Raw genomic sequence first — 19,189 nt, 5'->3', positions numbered from 1 at the left:
CCTATAAAACAAATCTTCAATAATATATCCAGAAAGTAAATATTATTAAAAAAAATATAGTCGAACCAGTTCCGAAGGCATTGATGCGAAATAAAAGCGGTGGCGCGTGTTTCGAAAGTCACCCGGGTAGCTGAAAGGTAGAGCCTTACTACGGTGAATTAATCTTTGAGAGGATTTTAAAAAGGAACCTTTCAATGTAGGTTTTAAAGCGAGTGGGAAATGTTGGTCTCGGTCGGTATTTATTTTTGGAATTGGTTTTTGTTTTTAATATTGAGGTGTTGAGCTTTGATCTGGGATGTTTTTAAAAATGTTGGGCATGATATTTTTAATGTTGTTTATTCTACTCACTTTAGTGTAGAGAGTGGCTAAGGGTTCATATAGACAATCAATTGTAACCCTAGAGTAGCGAAAGATCAGTATTGTAAAATGCGCCAGTTTACCGGCACAAGTTGATAGGATAAGGAGCATGCGTGTTTTTTTTATTTATTATGATTCACAAATCACTAAGATTTTGGTCGGTGCATTTGCATGCAATTTAAAAAAATAGTCACAATAGGTCGTTCACAGATGGCGATTATAAAGTAAAAGAAAAACGAACCTAAGAATAATTAAAACACTAATTCACTGGTCTCTATACGTTTTCGGGCACCGATTGCCGAACTTTTAGTCAAACAAAAGACCCACATTCATATTAGAAATATCCGATGTATTTACACAGTGCTTGCCAGTTGAACAAACACGGAGTTACAGACTGCGAATTTCAAACGACTGCAGTATTCCAGTTATTTTTGAACTAGATTCGACGGAGCGCCGAAAATTGTTCATTTGCATCTAATTTATTATTCATCCTGAACGTGTTTTATAAAATTTATATTTTCACGAATTATAATGGTCGAAAGTCAAATATTATATTGAAATAAATATATTCTACACCAAGTCCCCAACCCGCACTTGGCCTACGTGGTGGACTCAAGGCCTAACCCCTCCCTTATTACGGGAGGAGACCCTTGCCCAGCAGTGGGACATTATTGGGGTAAATTTATTTATTTATTTATATTCTACACCGTTTAAGTGATCAAATGTTATAGTATCAAGTAACTCGATTTAATAAAAATAAAATTTTAGAGAAATGTCGCAAATAAAATTGCACCGTTTAGTTTTAGCGGTTTTTTTTGTAACAAAGTTTCACAGTTATTTATATCAATCCAGGTATGAATTCATTCTTATTAGAATAGGGGAATTAACAACGCAAATAATAACATTTATAAAAATATACACATATAAAATCCATATTTTCGAATTTCAATAATTCAGGATTGTTATCATAAACGTTTGCTAGTAACTATAAACGTTATGAAACTTGCCGCGACGCCAGCGACATCTGTAAACTTAACTGTTAGATTTGATATGCAAACGTGGCCTCACATCGGCAAACTTTAAACTTAGTTTAGCTACCTGGGACTGGGTTGTTTGTTGATATCAGAAACTTAAAGAATATTGTTTTTTGTTAAAAGTACTCGTAATTTTAACAATAATGCGTTATGTTAACTTCTCTTATTGAAATAGAGAGAACACTTAAAATAAAAACAATGTTACAAAAAGCTGCCAAGAATCAGTATTATAGTAATAATGTACATATTATGTTTAATAAGTGATTAATTATAATTTTTAATATAAAAGGAATAAGCGCAAATTATTTTATGATAAATAAAAAGTTTTTGCCAACCCTAACATGACCAAAGTTTTGTGCTTATAGCCAAAGTACGGTTTATTTAAAAGTATAATATCCGTATATGTAGAGCGTTTGTTAAATTCTAAAACTATTAATTAAAAAAATTAGCTTACGAGAAGTTTAATATATTTAAGTCTTTAGAATGAAGTAGAACGGACTATATTCTTTTAATTTACTCTAAATTTATACTATTAACAAAATGTGATTTTTAATGGTCAAGGATACGTATAAGCGGGACCTTCGTCTATCAGTTTCATGGATGAAAATGATAAGGAAATCTGATACTAGACTAGTGTTCAACTTTGATTAGTGGTTACAGTCTTTAAGCAAGGTCAAAGGCCTTCGGGCGGCTTGAACAACTTTGACACTAGGTTGACTTCTAACCATACGATAAGAAGAAGTAGTAAGATGGTGTAGACCTGAATAAAGACACAAAGTCAAGAAAACAAGTAAAATTTATACGATTTTACGAAATAGAGACGTGAAGTTACGCATGATTTGTGTTGAAAAATAATCCCATTGTACGCAAAAGGGATCTGAAATATTCAGGAACATAACAAAACCGGTATTTCAGGCAAAATACGATAGCTTAAATGGGCCACTCAGTGTACTTGTGTTCAACCGACCGAAACCGGCGTAATATTAATATTTTTGCTCTACTTGTTGTAAATAACGAAGTAGTTTGTTGCGTTATACAGTTTATTTCATATTATATTGACGTGAATTGAAAAAGAATGCTTTATGTCTTATATGTGTTATAGGTAAGTTACTCAGATTTAAGTCATACAAGTTGCATAATGGATGAATATAAATTGTAAGGTGCTCATGATCTTCTTATATAACCGTGATAAGGCTTTCAATAATTCTGACAAGAAGTTCAATGACACAAATTCGGTAACTAATTCAATTACAAAATCTAGCCTTACTCTTAAACTTACAGAGGCAAATAAAATATTTTACTTCTAAGATTTAGTTATCCGACATACCCGACAATTCCGTTTATTTCTACTTATTCTACAACGAAAGAACAATAGCCACATAAGAATTTAGTCAACCTGCATAGAGCGCAAAGACTGATTGTACGATGACTTATATGCATAAGTGAGCATTCATGTTCTTTAAACAATACAGCCGTATGTCCCAACATTGTTAACCCGAACCTTAGCGCCAGAATTTTGTTTATCTGCCCCCTAAAACAGCTCTGTTTAGAGAGGCATACGATAAAACTGCGACACACGAATCCTTGTAACAATTTTTATTGTAAGGATCTCTCGTTTGTACGTTTAGGCCTTAGGTTTACAGGCCTTCAGCTAGTGATGTTAGTTCGTAATAACATAGTAAGGACAGAGTGTTATATTATTAACATCTAATTTGTTTGCGTTTATTGTTGTTAATTTTCGTAGATATGTGATTGATTGCGTCAGCTAGTTTTATAGAACAAGTTGAAATGGAGTTTAGTCGAAATAGTAAGTTTTGCTACGTTTATTGTAACGTATTTTTACTGTATTACTTAACTTTGCGCTATTGCTAGAAATCTTTTTACGTAAATATACATTCATAAGTTACTTGTAAGATAAAAGATTGTACTTCTATTGACCTTGTTTCTGATTGGGTTTTAATTTAGGTAAATCACACTCAGCGCCAAGTATTTAAGATGCAAAATGCTGATTTTCATTTTCCATAACTTATTAAGATCTTCATTATAATATGATAGTTTTCTATTTAAATCTCAATATCAGTCATTAAAAGTGTAATTGGTGCGTCAACTCATTTAATCTACGTCAGTCACAAAGGATTTTTATAGTTTTTAAAATTATTTACCACTTAGGTACATTGTTATGGGTAAACCTTTTGTTTTTTTTAATTGCGAATGTTTATTGTAACACGATTTTACTTTCAATTACTTTTTGAATATCATTTAAAGATGATTGTTCGATATGAATCGTTGCAGTCTCTTTTTAACTCTTTTCAAGCGATTTTTGATTAATTGTAACAAGTTTCAATTATATTCTTAGAATAGCAGATCAAATTATTTTATTCTAACTTTGATTTGACTTTTTGGATTTATTTGAAATATTTTTTGAGGTGCGCTGAAAGATGAGAATAATTATTCGGCTAAAGGGTTTCAATTTCAAATAATTATTTCACTTCGTACCTAAGTATTAAATTACGCCAACTCATTATAAAACACTACTAGAAGGCTACTGGCAAATTTTCATTTTATTAAAATGTACACGTTTCAATTCAATTACCAGTGACATATTCATAGCAGCTTCAGTATTCTGTTAAAGACTATTTCAAACCATTTTTATCGTCCGCTGCTATAATTAACATCTCAGTACTCCGTCTCCCAATTTTCAAGGTACTATCAGACGAATCAAAATAGATTTCACTTCAATAAAAACACGCCTTAGAACTAAGTTTATTATAAACACAGCGAAGTAAACGGTAACAAAGCTGCGTTATATTAAGTAGTGAAAGGTCGCCAGGCCAACCTATCTCCGGCGACAGTAATCCTCTTCCTTAGTCAACTTTTACGAGCGACGCGATGCGATAAGTAGCTAATACCTCTGATGTTTTCTTTTCTCCCAGATTAACTTGCCGCCCGTAAATAAAACGTACAGAAATAAGTAATTTCTTAAGAGACCTGCCTCACTAGGACGCCATGGCTGCGTCGCTGGCAACGTATCCAAGCAGTTAATATTCAAATGTCATGTTGCAACACTGTCGCCACGTGAGTTAGGTGACATACATTTCAATATTAACTCATGACTCCAAGACTCATGACGCCGCCATGGCGTCCTAGTGAGGAAGGGCTCTCAACGTACAAAAACTTTATCTTAAAGTCTTCGGCAACTTTAACATTTCCTATTTATACCATCGATAATTACATAAACAAGTTGGTGCAGTGGGATTAGAAACTTTCTAACTCCGCGTTACTTGAACTTAATAGAAAAGTTCTACTGGTATTGCCACTAAGGGATCTTTATATCCAACTGTTGCAAAACCTTGTTTCGAACGGTTTTTAAATGTATTAAAAGTTTTTATCAGTTGTAAAGTGCCGGTATTATTTGAAGTGTTAACTTGAAAAGTTGTTCTTGTGAAGTTACAATAAACGTTGGATAAACTGTCAGTCGATTGATGAAACAAATTTAACCTTAAAATTATAAATCAGACAATAAATTAAATACATTAACAAAATTAAGAAAAATACTTACATGAAAAGCGCCCCTGATCAACGGACCAGCCTGGCCAACGTATAGCGTCGAAGCAGAATCAAAGACCAGTTCCAAAGGATTCCTCTTCACCACCACCGTGTCAAACTCATGGCAGTTCAAGAACAGTGTCACATTCTCCGTAGTAACCCTCAATGCAAACCGACTCCATTTCTTCGCGAACGCCGGCACGACGAACGAAGCAATCGTTTGGGACAACGCGTAGATATTAGCATCAGTATACAGTAAGGAGATGTTCGTCAACCCAGGACCAGAAGGGATTAACTGCACTCCCAATTGGACTACAGTTTCCAAAGGATTTACCACAGAGAACAAGAATCCACCTTCTTTATTGGCTGGTCTTACGGTAGCAGTTATAGAAAATTCTGCGTATAGTTTTTCTGGCATGAAGAGTCGGTAAGGTGATTTGATGTCTGATCCTGCCATTAGGCCGTAAGCAGGGAACCCATCGAGGCCTTCGTCGAAGTACTGCGTTTTCGGATTGCTGAATGGTACTCCGATTGCGTGTAGCAGGTCGTATTCGGGTATATCTGCAGAAAAAAAGATGATTTTAATTATACTGAGTTTTTGTTTTTGTTTTGACCTTATGTTTCGAATTTTAATGAAGCCTTTATTTACAATTTTAATATTTCTAGATTATTTTAGAATTACGATCCATAATAATATTAGTCCCAAGGTAGTGTGTTTATGTAATATTTCAGTAATAATGAGGTCTATTAGATAACACCTAGAGAGTATTTAGTGTTTACGAAGTATATTAAGCCTTAACGATTACGTGTCTAATAGACATTGTAAATTAATTTAATAAAAACAGATCTCAAAGTTTCAAAATGTGGATTAATTATGCGAAACTTGCCCTTGTGGTTTTTAAATTTTCATATGCAAACGCTTCAACGAAATATCGACGTATATTCTTCATAGATATTTTTTATAGCTCGTGCCAATATACACTCGTCCAAAAGCTAAAATACTGATGCTCTAGACTATAAAAACAGTATTTTTTTAAAAGTACTCAAAGCGGTTGTCGTTATTTTTTGGAACAATCGAAAAATGCGAACACGTTTCCGTTGGTCAGTGGATTTTGGGAAGCCCGCGTGAAGCGTACTCGACTGTTAAAAAAATCATTTATTCGTATTGCACGACAAAGACATAAAAGCATTTATCGATAAAAAATACAGGCACGTTAATAAAAATATCAACTCTAGTTTTCATACCAAATTGGTTAAACTAAAAAATAAAAAATAGTATTTCGAAAAACATTCCGGTTTCCGTATCATCATGGGGAGTTTTGGATGATTAGTATAGCATAATATTGATGATTTTAACGTTCTACAATGGATATATTAAGTTGAATAGCTTGTTTCATGTTAATTTTACTTTTAAAAATAATCTCGCATTTTTTGTTCACCTGAAGACAAAAATCTCAAATTTATAACTCTAGCCGGCACCATATACTTTACTACTTTACTAGTTCATTCAGAAAGTGTTTCTAAAACAACCCTATTTTATTCCACCTGAAGAGGAAACCATTATTTCCATCCAAGAATTAAAGTGATTAGGTTCCATTTTCTGTAAAATAAAAACCCATTTCACTATTTAATTCTAGCAGCGTTCAGTGAATGCAACTTTGTAAGTAGACACTCAGTCTGAGTAGTATTAATGCGGATCTCTACGGCCGTAAACGTTATTCTACAAACATTTAGAAAGTCTACGGTAACTTGAAGACTGGATAAAATTGTATTGCTGAGGTGCAGATCGATGTAACGCCTTTCAATTAAATTAATTTCTGTAAAGTAAGGCTCTGATTTATTTACAAATATATTTAAAAATAGACAAAAGAAACGGTTTTTTGGACTTCCAAATCGCATCAATTGGTCGTTATTAATGTCTTAGCTGGTCATGGGCTTATTAGGTATTATCATATTTGTAAACTCGATTTATTTCTGTGCGAGTTATATGTTGGCATGATTCCCAAGTATAGTCTCGATCTCAACATTTACATACATCGTAGCCTATGTGTGTATACTTTATAATTCTTAAGGATTCTAAACTGCGGTTATCAAACTTGTCTCCGAACTCGACCTACAAAAATAAAATAACATTTTTTTTTCTATCAATAGTAAAAAGTCAATCATTTGGAAATTCCTTTAACAATGATTTATTAACCTATACCTTCTATGTTTATAACAAAACAGTATGCATATTATGACGTAAGAATTCATAACGGTGCAATAAATGAGTCGTAAATACATGCAGTACGCGCACTTCATTTACAATAAACATACATTAGCATGCCTTTTGCCGTTTTCTCTGCGCTACCGTTTGGTATTCCCCTGGGAATGAACCTGGTACCTTACATTAACATGTGCGCCGTGAACTCATTAACTTACCTGTCAAGTTGGTTTTAGTTAAGTAAGGAAGTGTGTTCGGTTGTAAAAGTTGCGTTAAGTAAAGATTAAGTTTTTACTGTTTTATTATTTCTTAAGCTACGCTCTGAACAACATCTTTATATTGTAATGATTATAATGTTTCAATTCGTAATTAAATCCTTCATTTCCCAAACTACTCATTTGTTTATCTTTTTTCAGAAAGCCAACTTCCCTATAAGTAAGTACACTTGAATATGTACTGTTAATGTCACGAAAGTGTGAGTCACCATTGAGATGACTTTTAACATAAAATCAGTAAGACTTAAATAATCAAGATTAAGATCAACAAATGATTCTAAAACACAATCCTTACTTCTTCATCCGAAAAACTTTTGGGCCTTAACAATAAAACGACCAAATAGGTTACGCAATTTTATTGTCCTTGTATAGGTTAATGAACTTCTTTAATACTAAGCGTGTCCAATGTTTTACATACTCAGGAAACAAGCTAGCGCTGATCCATTTTCATATTTCTCACAAGATGGGCGTCGACAGCCACAACTTAGAGGCACGTTGCAGTAATTTATTCGTACTAAACACCGAGACTTACAAGCAAGCATTATGAGGACTTTAGTAAATGTCACCAACAATGTTTACTATGTGCTAGAAATAGGTTTAGAATTATTGCCAGTACTGCTTGCATATGCATTGTTCCTTTCATTTCAGATGGTAGACAATATACAGGTTATAGTTTATACCATGTTTGTAAATAATTTGTAATGTTTGATTTGGTATAAGAAAAAGGCTGTTTTAGGTCATTTGAATAAATAAATGTAGAAAGCAATTCTTGCCGCATGCGTTTTATTTTTAATTATTATATTGTCAACAGATTTTTTAATCAAATCAATTTGGAAACGTAAACCACACAAAAATGCAGCCAAAGAACATACTTTTGACCCGACCATCAAAATCTTGGGCCACACACACAGTGCTAATATCCTAAAGCAAACATAAAACAATTCCAGAACCTACTAGAATTTCAATCCACATCTTGTTTCCAGAATACCATGTATTTAGAACACAATTAACTCCCACTATACAATCTGCAACAGTCAAGCTAATTCTCGAATCACACATTCTCTACGACACTAAACCATCAAATTAAATACAGTATTCCGTGAACGAAGGCACTTTTCATACGAATTGTTTGCAACGGAGACAATTAACGCTCAACGATTTTCTCCGCTTTGTAGCACCAAATGGTGCAGTTTAACGGCTGCGGCGCTCGAAATAGGAAAGTGTATTTCTAATTAGTGTCATCTATAAGCAAGAAAATTATTTATGAATTAGCTATGATGTTTTTAATATTTTGAAAAGCCTTTGGTAAACCATTGTGCCTGTAATAAGCACTATGTATAGCTTTAATTTTATCCCCGATTCAGTAAAAATTGTAAGGTAAACAGCTAATAAGTGATGCATAGATTCTCTACGTGTACCTACTGGAAGCGAAAATCTGTATTGCAGGTGTCTTCCAAAAGAAGCGGCAATCGGTCTATAATTTGTTTTTTCTAATCTGATGTCGTCCCACAAAAAATGACTGTGGTTAAATCTTAAGAAAAAGATTAATATTCACGTCTATTTTTATCACGAATTTACGCAAATTATCGATGGAATTTCAAATCGGATTACCTTCATTTAGTTTGCGATTAAAATAAGAAAGAAAAATATTAGAATTATTAGTTTAAGTCAGCTTAATTTGAGTTCTGTCGATTGAGCAATAATCGTTTATAATCCTAATGAATAATTTAACAGCTAATAAAACTGTTAATTCATGTAACTTAGTGTTTACTTTTGACAAGGTTACGACTGTGAATAAGATTTATTGGTTAATATACCGTTAAGTATGAAAACCAGTCAACGAAAAGGTGATGAGTCATATCTTAGGACTTTGTGGGAGTGTATGAGGGCTTAGAGCCCTTTCACATGACAAACGGTGAACCCGTGTTTAGACAAAGATAATTTACAATAACAAACATTTTATTCAAGCTTACACACGTTAGCATATTAACGATCTGAAAAAGTATTTTTTTGTACTTGTGCTTATTCACAACGCGCGTTATGTGAACGGGCTCTAAATAGCTGTCGTTGATTTGTAAAAGAGAATTGAACAACGCCTGTAGTGTTTGATTAAAGAACTAATTTAGTATGGATATGATACGACTATGGTTATCCAGTATTGACTTTTTTTTTGCTTTAATACTTTGATACTATTGCGCCAAAAGCTTTTATAAACACTACGGAAATCCATTTTATCTTTAAAAGTTATATAAAATAATATTTTTTCTTCATGACCCGAGTATCACCATAATTAAATACTCCAATAAAAATATATCTCTGATACAGTTTTATTGGTCACGTGGACGTTTCTTTCAAAGTTTAAGAAAATGAAACCTTTAGAAGAATCGTAAAACTTTTATAACGCCCAAACGATTCACGTTTACCCCACACGTGATACCGAAAGCCGTAAAGGGATAAAAATGTGATAAAATATAAATAATTGTATTGAATCTTAATGTAGTAAAAGTTATTTGACAATATTACAGTTATGACGTCACTCACCGGTTTGAAATTTCGATCCAAATAGTCCATCGTTAGCAGAGCAAAGAGCAGTCAGAAGAAGTATCAAAAGCCCTTGGTACCTGTGAACAAACAAATATTCTATTAGATTAAACCATCAATATAAGAAACAGAAATTATCTTGTGATTTCATCGTAAAAATAGAAAAAGTTCCATTGAGGAAAAAGCTTTACGGTGGGTTAAAAATGTATAATAAAAATAAAACGCTGAAATATTGCTGTTTTGTTTTACGCCTATAAGTTAATTCTGTATCGCTTTAACCAAGCCGAATTTCAAAATGAAAGACACATTTTACCTCCGAAAATTCGACAATATTTCCATTTGGCTTTCATTTTTTACTATCATTTTGAACAGGCTTTCATTAGTCGATTCAGACGTTTCAAATTGGACGTTGATCATTCATCGTGTATTGAAACTTAGGTCTATAAACATTACGTCAAAAGGACCATTTCAAGGACCAAAGTTGGACGATTTAAGAGGCGCTGAATTTCCAATTAGATCCATTTAGACGTACATTGGAACGAGAAGAAAAAGTGTGTATTTGCAATTCAGATCGTGTTTGAAACGTTCGTTGAAGAGAACCTTAATTGATACGAATATTGGCGTCGCTATCGCTTAGTTTACGTTTTTGAAATTTATAGCAGTCATTATTTCGGATTAAGTTGGTTTGTATCCGGTTTACTGAAGCATGAAAGCAGATAAACCGACTTGAAGACTGAAAGGTAACGTGAAAATGCAAGGCTATAGAGAGCATTCAACAGAACTGTGAAAGAAATTAAAAAGATCTTTTGAAAAATAGCCTTTCTTCGCAATTGTGTCATGGACTTTAGTCCATTTTGGAGTTGGATATTTTTTTAAGTTTTTGTATAGCGTTAAATACTGGGTATTAATAATGTACTATTAATTAGGTGCTTGGTGCATATGAGGCTCATATAGTTCCTTCTTCATAATACAAATTCTAATTATGTATATTTTTAACAGTGAAGTGATACGTCATTATATGCTGAGAGCTCTTATCACAGTTTTTTTTAAAGGAGCAGAATTCCAACCCACATTTGAATACTATAGCTCAAGGCTTCACCCTTCCCTCCTTTCAATAATGGCTTAAATTTATTTACCTTTATTACTAAGGAATTTTGATCATTGTAGAATTCAAAGCTGTAAAGTAAACAGTAGAATACTATTTCTGCTATCAATTGAGTCCATCGTTTCGACCCAGAGCCATGTCTCAACAAATCAATTTATTATTATTTATTACAAAACAGAAGGTGCGGTTATAATCCTGTTAATAATTCCTAATAGACAATATCTTTAAGGACATCTATTCAATTAGCTTGTTTAAGATTTGTTGAGGTTCATTCTACGATCATTGTAGACATTTGTATAGGTGGTATTCGTGTTTCAAAGGTCAGAGGTCTAGTAATAGTCATATAACATAATAATGAATATTGAATGGAATGGAATAATAAATAGTGAAGAGGATGAAAACTTATTTACTATGATAATACATGAACTCGCTTCTAAAGGAGATAATTCAAAATTGTTTAGTTTTCTTAAATTTACGTAAATATAAACCTGTTATGCATTAAAAAATATTGATTTCAGAGACTTGTACCTACATCTCTAGAGCCTATACATTTTCGGCATTAGTCAAACTTCACATAACTTAAATTCAACATCGCAATAACGGCAATTACCGTATTACATTTATAAGCTTTAGGTAAATTAGGGTAATTAGGTAAATTAACTTTTAATGGTAATTTTTGTCTCTATGCCAAATTTTGTGTCAAAAATTATGGTTTCCACGCGTGCATGAAAGTCTAACAAAGCCATTTTTGCATTCACTATTTTAGTTTAATTTAGTTTATGGAAATATGGAAAGACTTATGGATCAAAACTAGCCTGACTCTACATTAAATATCCAATTTGCTTAAACATACGTGTACTGACTACAACTTTTAAGCCTGCGACAGGTTTGGCGTTCACCAATTACGTTCCTTTTAACACCTATTTTCGATTCAATGGTCACTGTTTACGATGTATTGATACGCTCTTGACCTCTTTGACTCGAAATCTACATGTTTAAATAGGCGTTTTAAAGTAAATGATTCTAGTTTACAGTTAGCCTTGCAACCAGCGGCTTTACAATGGATTAGAGGGAATACAACTGGTAGAGCTAATTCTTTGAATATTGAATGTTGTTCGGAATTTGTTGTTGAACTACTTCCAGCAAAGCGTTGCGCTGTTTTCAGAAATTCGTAGTAATAGCACGTAGCCTAGCAATGTGCCTTGAAAATACAATATGCTAGACTCCAATTACATGGTACTAAATTATGTCCCACTATTTCAAAATGGACTGTAATTTAAGGACGTGGTGGCAGGTTCAATTCCTGGGTCAAGCAAAACACTTTGACTTTTATTTATTGAGCCTACATTTTCCTACTGTTGATTATACATTTCCCTTAGTAAGCCACTTTTTAAAATCCTACGCTTGTATCTTGCTTTGCAGTCCCGCACATTTTACTATTGATCTTTTCTAATTACAAAAATGGCTCAGAAATTGGTAAGGTGCCCGGTATATCTTTACCCCCTATTACAGGAGACCAACATTGTAAATATCAAAACGTATTACCTTGTTGCCTGCCCACTAACACAAAACAATCTAACAGACACTCCCAAAACAATCCATATCATGGTACCGCAGTGAAAAACGCGAATATTTTCATATAAAAATACTTCACCGATAAAGTTTTCCTTTTTAAAAATTCAGTGATGTTATGTGCATCGGAAATGCGGCTACGGAACGATATTTTTAGTATTTACATATGAAATGACGCGTTGATATGCGTTGCTTCTGCGAGCGTACTGCGGTCCGTATTCTCCCTGTCAAGTGACGTCACTTCGGAAAACTGGTGAATAAAAATAATGGCGGTTCATCTTTTAAGCTGTATTTTCTGTTTTATTTTGCCTGTGGAAAATAAATAATGGTTTGCACTTAAACACTGTGTGTGTATAAAAATTTTAAGTAATGAATTGTTTTGAATGTCGGAGAAAACTTTGTCTGTCATCTGTATCTGCATTAAGTATGTCGATAAATTAAGGATTAGAGGGAATCATCATTTTTGACAGTATTTCATAAATTATATAATTACAAATCATTGTTTTTAACATTAAACTAACATTTTAGGTTTTTAGTTTCGGTCAAGTTCTATGATAAACATAAAAAAAAACATTCAAGTACGTACGTATTTTGACTTAATTATCAGTAAGATTTTTAAACTAATACCTTATACAGATTTCTCAGTAGCAGTGGGTTTGAACATCAACATGAAAGTCAATGTAGGCGTATATGCTGTATAACTTAACACGTCAAAGAAATACAAATTATATACTAAGTTAATAGAACTTGGTCAAAATATTAGTATATTTATGGTTCGAACAGCGCCCACAAAATCGCGGAGGCGTAAACGTAAAGCTTAACCTGCTTATTTGTCTAAACTCCTCATGTTATTATGCACACACGCTATTGTGCATAATCATTTTAGTAATAATAGCTTTCTGGCCTACACTTCAGTCTTGAGTCGTATAATGTGCCTGTAATTGTGACTTATGACTGCCTAATAGTTTTGCGTCGTGTTCTCAAAAAGTGTTTATGAGTTCATTGATTAGTTGTTATGTATCGCGAATAAATGATTTTTAAACTGTTTCTGTGTGTAAGGAGAGTAAGTAGTCTACTGATCTTTGTTTAGACGTTGTTTATAAAGTTTCTAAAAAAGCTCAAAGTACTTAATAATGTTTTGTATGGTTATTTTTAAGACCTAAAAGTCTTGAATCGATTTTTCAACTATGTAAATATAGTAAAAAAAACCAAAAGCTATGCACAGTTGAGTAATTTATTCTCTTGTTTTTATCTTGAAAATGGCCGAGCATAACATTGCACTGAAATTAGTTCCCAGAAATACAATAATTGTTCGTACTTTGCAAAAGTGTCTGCGAAACATTATGAGTATCAAAGTGATATCTCCTTATCGTCTAGAAATTTACGTCAAATAAACTCATAATTAAGCTCAAGTTGAACTCGTTATAGACGAACAAAGCATTTCTGTTTGAATCTAGAAAGCAAATAAAATAAGCCAGTTTAAAGTTTCAAACGTTATGAGCTAAGCTACGCTTTATTCTTATAAATGAGAAAACGGCTCCCTTGATTCCTGTGACAAACACCTAATAAACTCTAAATTTTACTCGTTTTGCTGCATTGTTCTTGAACGGAATTTCATGACAAAGTTTTGCAGAAATTCTATTTCAAATAACGTCTTGTTCAAAAGATAGTGCTGATTGTTCTGGAATATTTAAGGATCGTTTAGTGTATCAAGTTATGCCATGGAAAAATATAATATTGTTTGGAGATTTGTGATGTATATTTGTTAAAAAGATATGGAGAATAATGTGAGCCGTAAAATAAATAGCATAAAGACAGTTTGCTTTCTAAATGACAAAATAACAATTAAAATGGAAATATTTTTATCGTATCATCAGAAGGGTTTATATTAAAGTTCTTGCTAGAATCAAGTAGTACTGCTAATAACCTTCTCCAAATATCAAACAAAGAAAAAACAAGATGGCGCGAATTTTACGTTCATTTCAGTTTTTTCGTTTCCGTTCCAATGCTGCCTTGATGCGGATCTCGTATCGGTTCATCACTGACTTTTTGGGCTCATTACATTCCTTTGATCAATCTTTTTTGTAGCTCATGTTTTCTGCAATTCGAAGATATTTCTGTTTACCTGTAGATACACGATGCGTGGTTTCAAGACCTTTGAGAGGCGGGCAATTAAAAAAGAGTTATGATTTTTTGATTTTAGGACATTCGAATTTGGTATTAGCGTGTGGCGACCTATTTCATTCGCCCACATTCGCTTTTAACGTTTCCGAACGCAACCTGTCAAATCGACTTTGACAGTTGGGTTCGCGGAGCGGGGATCTTTTTCCCGCGCGAACATGCTGGTACGCGCCAAAAAGTTGAATGGACGCAGGTCCATGTTCTGTAACATAAAACTGAGCTTAAGTGCTGACTCAACCTTGTACATATAGTTATAGTTGTACTAAAACTTCTGTACTAATAATCTAATATAATATAGTTAAATAGTAACCAAGTCGTTTGTTTCCCGACCTAACGCCGCTCACGAAGCATCCGCCAAAGTGGTGACCCCGACGTGATCGAATGTTGCGGCGTGTAGGATCCTGACACTGACTGCCTATCTACGTGTTCCACTTTCCCGTGCACGGCCTGCTGCCTGTTGTGTAACGCCTGCTTCGCCTGATTGCACGTGGTGTTGGTTCGTTTTGCATGCATCATTTCATAGAGAAGCAATCTACTAAGGGATTCACATTGGTCTACATACTACAAGCTTCAAGGTACTGGCTTCTTTATTAACTAACTACCACCTCCTGGCACTTTCATCACTGGATAAATAAAGAGAATACAAGTTTCGAAATTTTACAAACAATACAGTTCATTATCAAGCCGAGATGTGTGACAAATTAACAAGTGCTACTTACTAAAGTGTGTGATTTATGTGGTTAGATTTTGATTTAACTGACTTTAGTAACTTAACTACATTATTCTATAATAATAATTGCTGTTAACACTGCATTTTTGATTTTATGTATGATTATGTTAGCTTGTAAGTGTGTATGATATAATTCATAGTCTGCATATGGTGTTCTGCACAAAGTATCTACTTTTATAGTGTTCTGTTTATCTTTTAGCTTTTTAGTATACATTTTATGCCTTTTATTTATATTGTGTTAGCATATTTTAAGTTTTCATGTAAGGTTTAGTTTTATATTAATATTTTGGTTGTGATTGCTGTCTGATTCAGGGACAGCCCCCCACGGAGCATTACATTTAGTATATTTAATCTATTTAAAGAATTATTTCAAAGTGCATAATGGCTGAAGCTTTGGAAGACAAAATTAAAAAAATGCTGTCGGAGAAAGCTGTTTTAGAGCAAGAATTAGAGTCACTCTCTAACAAAAAGTCTGAGAATTGTAAAGTGTCAGTTAGGTTACCTCCATTCTGGCCAGACAAACCTGCAGTCTGGTTTGCACAGGTTGAGGCTCAATTTGAAATTGCTGGAATTGTTGCAGATAGGACTAAATATAACTATGTTGTAGGACAAATTGACCATAAGCTGGCTGGTGAGATTGAAGATATAATCACCCAGCCTCAAACCGCTGGTCAACAATACTTATTATTAAAAACTGAGTTAATTAAACGGTTATCCATATCAGAAGCACAAAAAGTCCGTAAACTTTTAAGTGATGAAGAGTTGGGAGATAGAAAACCCACACAATTCCTACGTCACTTAAGATCATTAGCTAGAGATTCCCTATCAGACCAAGGCATTCTGCGGCAGTTGTGGTTGCAGCGTCTCCCTCAGAGTATTCAGGCAATACTTGCATCACAGCCAGAGCTTACATTAGACAAATTAGCAGAGCTAGCCGACAAAATTGTAGAACTCTCAGCTCCAGTTAGCCCTATTTGTGCTGCAATTACTCCGCCTGCAGACACATTATTTAATTTAATTTCAAAAGTAGAAGAACTTTCTAAGCAGGTTTATGCCCTGTCCACTCAAGGACGAAGCCGTCCTAATAGCAGGCCTCCGACCAGCAATAGATCTTCGCGTTCCTCCTCACCAACCGGGAAAAGGTTCTGTTGGTATCACGGGCGTTTTGGAAAACGGGCTATTAAATGCATAGCCCCATGCAATTGGACGGCGGGAAACATCAGAAGCAGTCAGTAGCGGCGGCGACTGATTGCTCTTCGATTAGCGGCCGTCTCTTCGTAACAGACAAGACAACCAAACGTCAATTCCTCATCGACACAGGCTCCGATTTGTGCTGTTACCCATACAGCTGGCTTCCTCGCCGTCGAGAAGATACCGACTATGAGCTGAGTGCCGCAAATGGCAGCAGAATAAAAACTTTTGGGACTATAACTGTTTGTCTCAACTTAGGGTTGCGTCGTGATTTTGTTTGGAGATTTGTCGTTGCTGACGTTCAAAGAGCAATAATAGGTGCTGATTTCTTGGCTCATTACCATCTCTTACCCGATTGCCGTTACAAGAGGTTGATCGACAGCACTACAAAATTATCATCAGTGGCTACATGTACCAGTATTGATCAGCCCAGCGTTAAGTCCATAGTCGTGAATGATTCTAATTTCGCTTCATTGCTCGCCGAGTTCCCGGACATAACTCGACCACCCGGGTTGCCTAGAGAAGTTAAACACGACACGGTACATTTCATAAACACGTCTGAAGGACCTCCCGTATCATGCCGTCCTCGTCGTTTAGCACCCCAGAAGCTAGTCTCCGCTAAAAAAGAATTTGAGGAAATGGTTCGTTGTGGCACGGCAAGACCTTCTAAAAGTGCGTGGTCATCTCCATTACATATGACTTTAAAGAAAGACAACACCTGGCGCCCGTGTGGAGATTATCGTGCTCTGAATGCGAGAACTATACCAGACAAGTACCCCGTTCGTCACATCAATGATTTCGCGCACAACTTGACTGGAGCAACGGTATTCAGCACGCTTGATTTAGTTAAAGCCTACCATCAAATTCCTGTTCACGAGAACGATATCTCGAAGACGGCCATCGTCACCCCGTTTGGCCTCTTTGAATTTCCTTTCATGACCTTCGGGCTACGAAATGCTGGTCAAACCTTTCAGCGGTTTATCGATGAGGTCACACGGGGACTTGATTTTTGTTTCCCATATATTGATGACATCCTTGTCTATTCGAAAAATGAATCCTGTCATAGAGAACACCTTCGCATTCTTTTCAAACGTCTTCAAGACTACGGAGTTGTCATTAACTCTTCTAAGTGTGTCATAGGCGCGAAAGAAGTACAATTTCTAGGCTACCACATTAGCTCTAACGGCACTCGTCCACCGAAGGAACGTATTCAAGCTCTTCTAGAATTTAAGCCCCCTGAAACAGTTCAAGGTATGCGTAGATTTCTGGGCATGATAAATTACTATCGGCGATTTATACCCCAAGCTGCAAAATTTCAAGCTCCACTTATTGATACTTTGACATCCACTAACAGTAAAGGCTCCAAGCCGTACCCCTGGACGCCAGAGCTGCTACAAAATTTCAATGAATGTAAGAAAAGTTTGTCCGAAGCTACCTTGCTGCATCATCCTTCTTCTGAAGCTCCGCTTGGTTTATACACCGACGCATCAAGCATTCATATCGGATCGTGCCTTCAGCAATTTGTAAACGGTCAATGGGTACCACTCGCATTTTTTAGTAAAAAATTGACCCCTCGTCAGTCTCAGTGGCCTGCATATTATCGGGAATTGTTAGCAGTATACGAAAGCGTTCAACATTTTCGGTACATACTTGAGGTGCAACATGTAACAATTTACACCGATCACAAGCCGCTCCTATACGCTTTTATACAACGTCGTGAAAAGCTTCCACCAGCGCAACTTAATCAGCTTACCTTTATCAGTCAATTTACGACTGACATTAAGTACATTAAAGGGGACGAAAATATCGTAGCTGATGCTATGTCCCGTGTTGACGCGATTGCCTTGGAGCAAGAATATGAAGAACTTGCTGAGGCCCAGGACACAGATGACGAAGTGAATAAGCTCATGGCAAATTCCAGCCTTAAAATAGCGAGAGTCAACATATCCGGCATTTCTTTGCTCTGCGACATCTCGACTGGAAAAACTCGTCCATATGTTCCTCTTAAAATGCGTCGTCAGATTTTTAACAAATTACATCAGTTAAGCCATCCAGGCATTCGAGCCACTGTTCGTCTCATTACCGATCGCTTTGTTTGGCCATCTATAAACAAAGACTGTAGAGAGTGGGCCCGCACATGTGACGCATGTCAACGCAGTAAAATAACCAGACATAACTCTGCACCCCTTGCTAACTTTGAAACTCCTTCCGGCCGTTTCCAACACGTTCATATTGACATAATTGGACCCTTGCCGCCTTGTAAAGGTTATCGCTACTGTTTGACAGCAATTGACAGAGCCAGTAGATGGCCCGAGGTCTGGCCCATGCAAGGCATAACGGCCGAAGAAGTGGCAGAAACATTTGTTAGAGAATGGATTTCCCGTTTTGGTGTTCCAGCCATCATCACCACAGATCAGGGTACTCAATTTGAATCGGACTTGTTTCGCAGATTGC

General features: G+C 35.2%; 1 protein-coding gene across 4 annotated transcripts in view; it reads right to left on the bottom strand.

Moving 5' to 3' along the window:
* The window catches only part of LOC142978212 (uncharacterized), a 177,456-nt gene that overhangs the window by 58,830 nt on the left and 99,437 nt on the right, over positions 1 to 19,189 (bottom strand). For all 4 annotated transcript variants that reach the window (XM_076122550.1, XM_076122551.1, XM_076122552.1 and 1 more), the window contains exons 3-4: positions 9,957 to 10,036; positions 4,951 to 5,498 (exon numbers count right to left, since the gene is read on the bottom strand). In XM_076122550.1, the coding sequence (XP_075978665.1) occupies positions 4,951 to 5,498; positions 9,957 to 10,036 (628 nt within the window). The remainder of the gene's footprint in view (positions 1 to 4,950; positions 5,499 to 9,956; positions 10,037 to 19,189) is intronic.

The sequence above is a fragment of the Anticarsia gemmatalis genome, chromosome 14 (genome assembly GCF_050436995.1).
Source record: "Anticarsia gemmatalis isolate Benzon Research Colony breed Stoneville strain chromosome 14, ilAntGemm2 primary, whole genome shotgun sequence".
Taxonomy (NCBI): domain Eukaryota; kingdom Metazoa; phylum Arthropoda; class Insecta; order Lepidoptera; family Erebidae; genus Anticarsia; species Anticarsia gemmatalis.
Note: the sequence above shows the minus strand (reverse complement) of the source record. Positions and strands in the feature narration are given on the sequence as shown.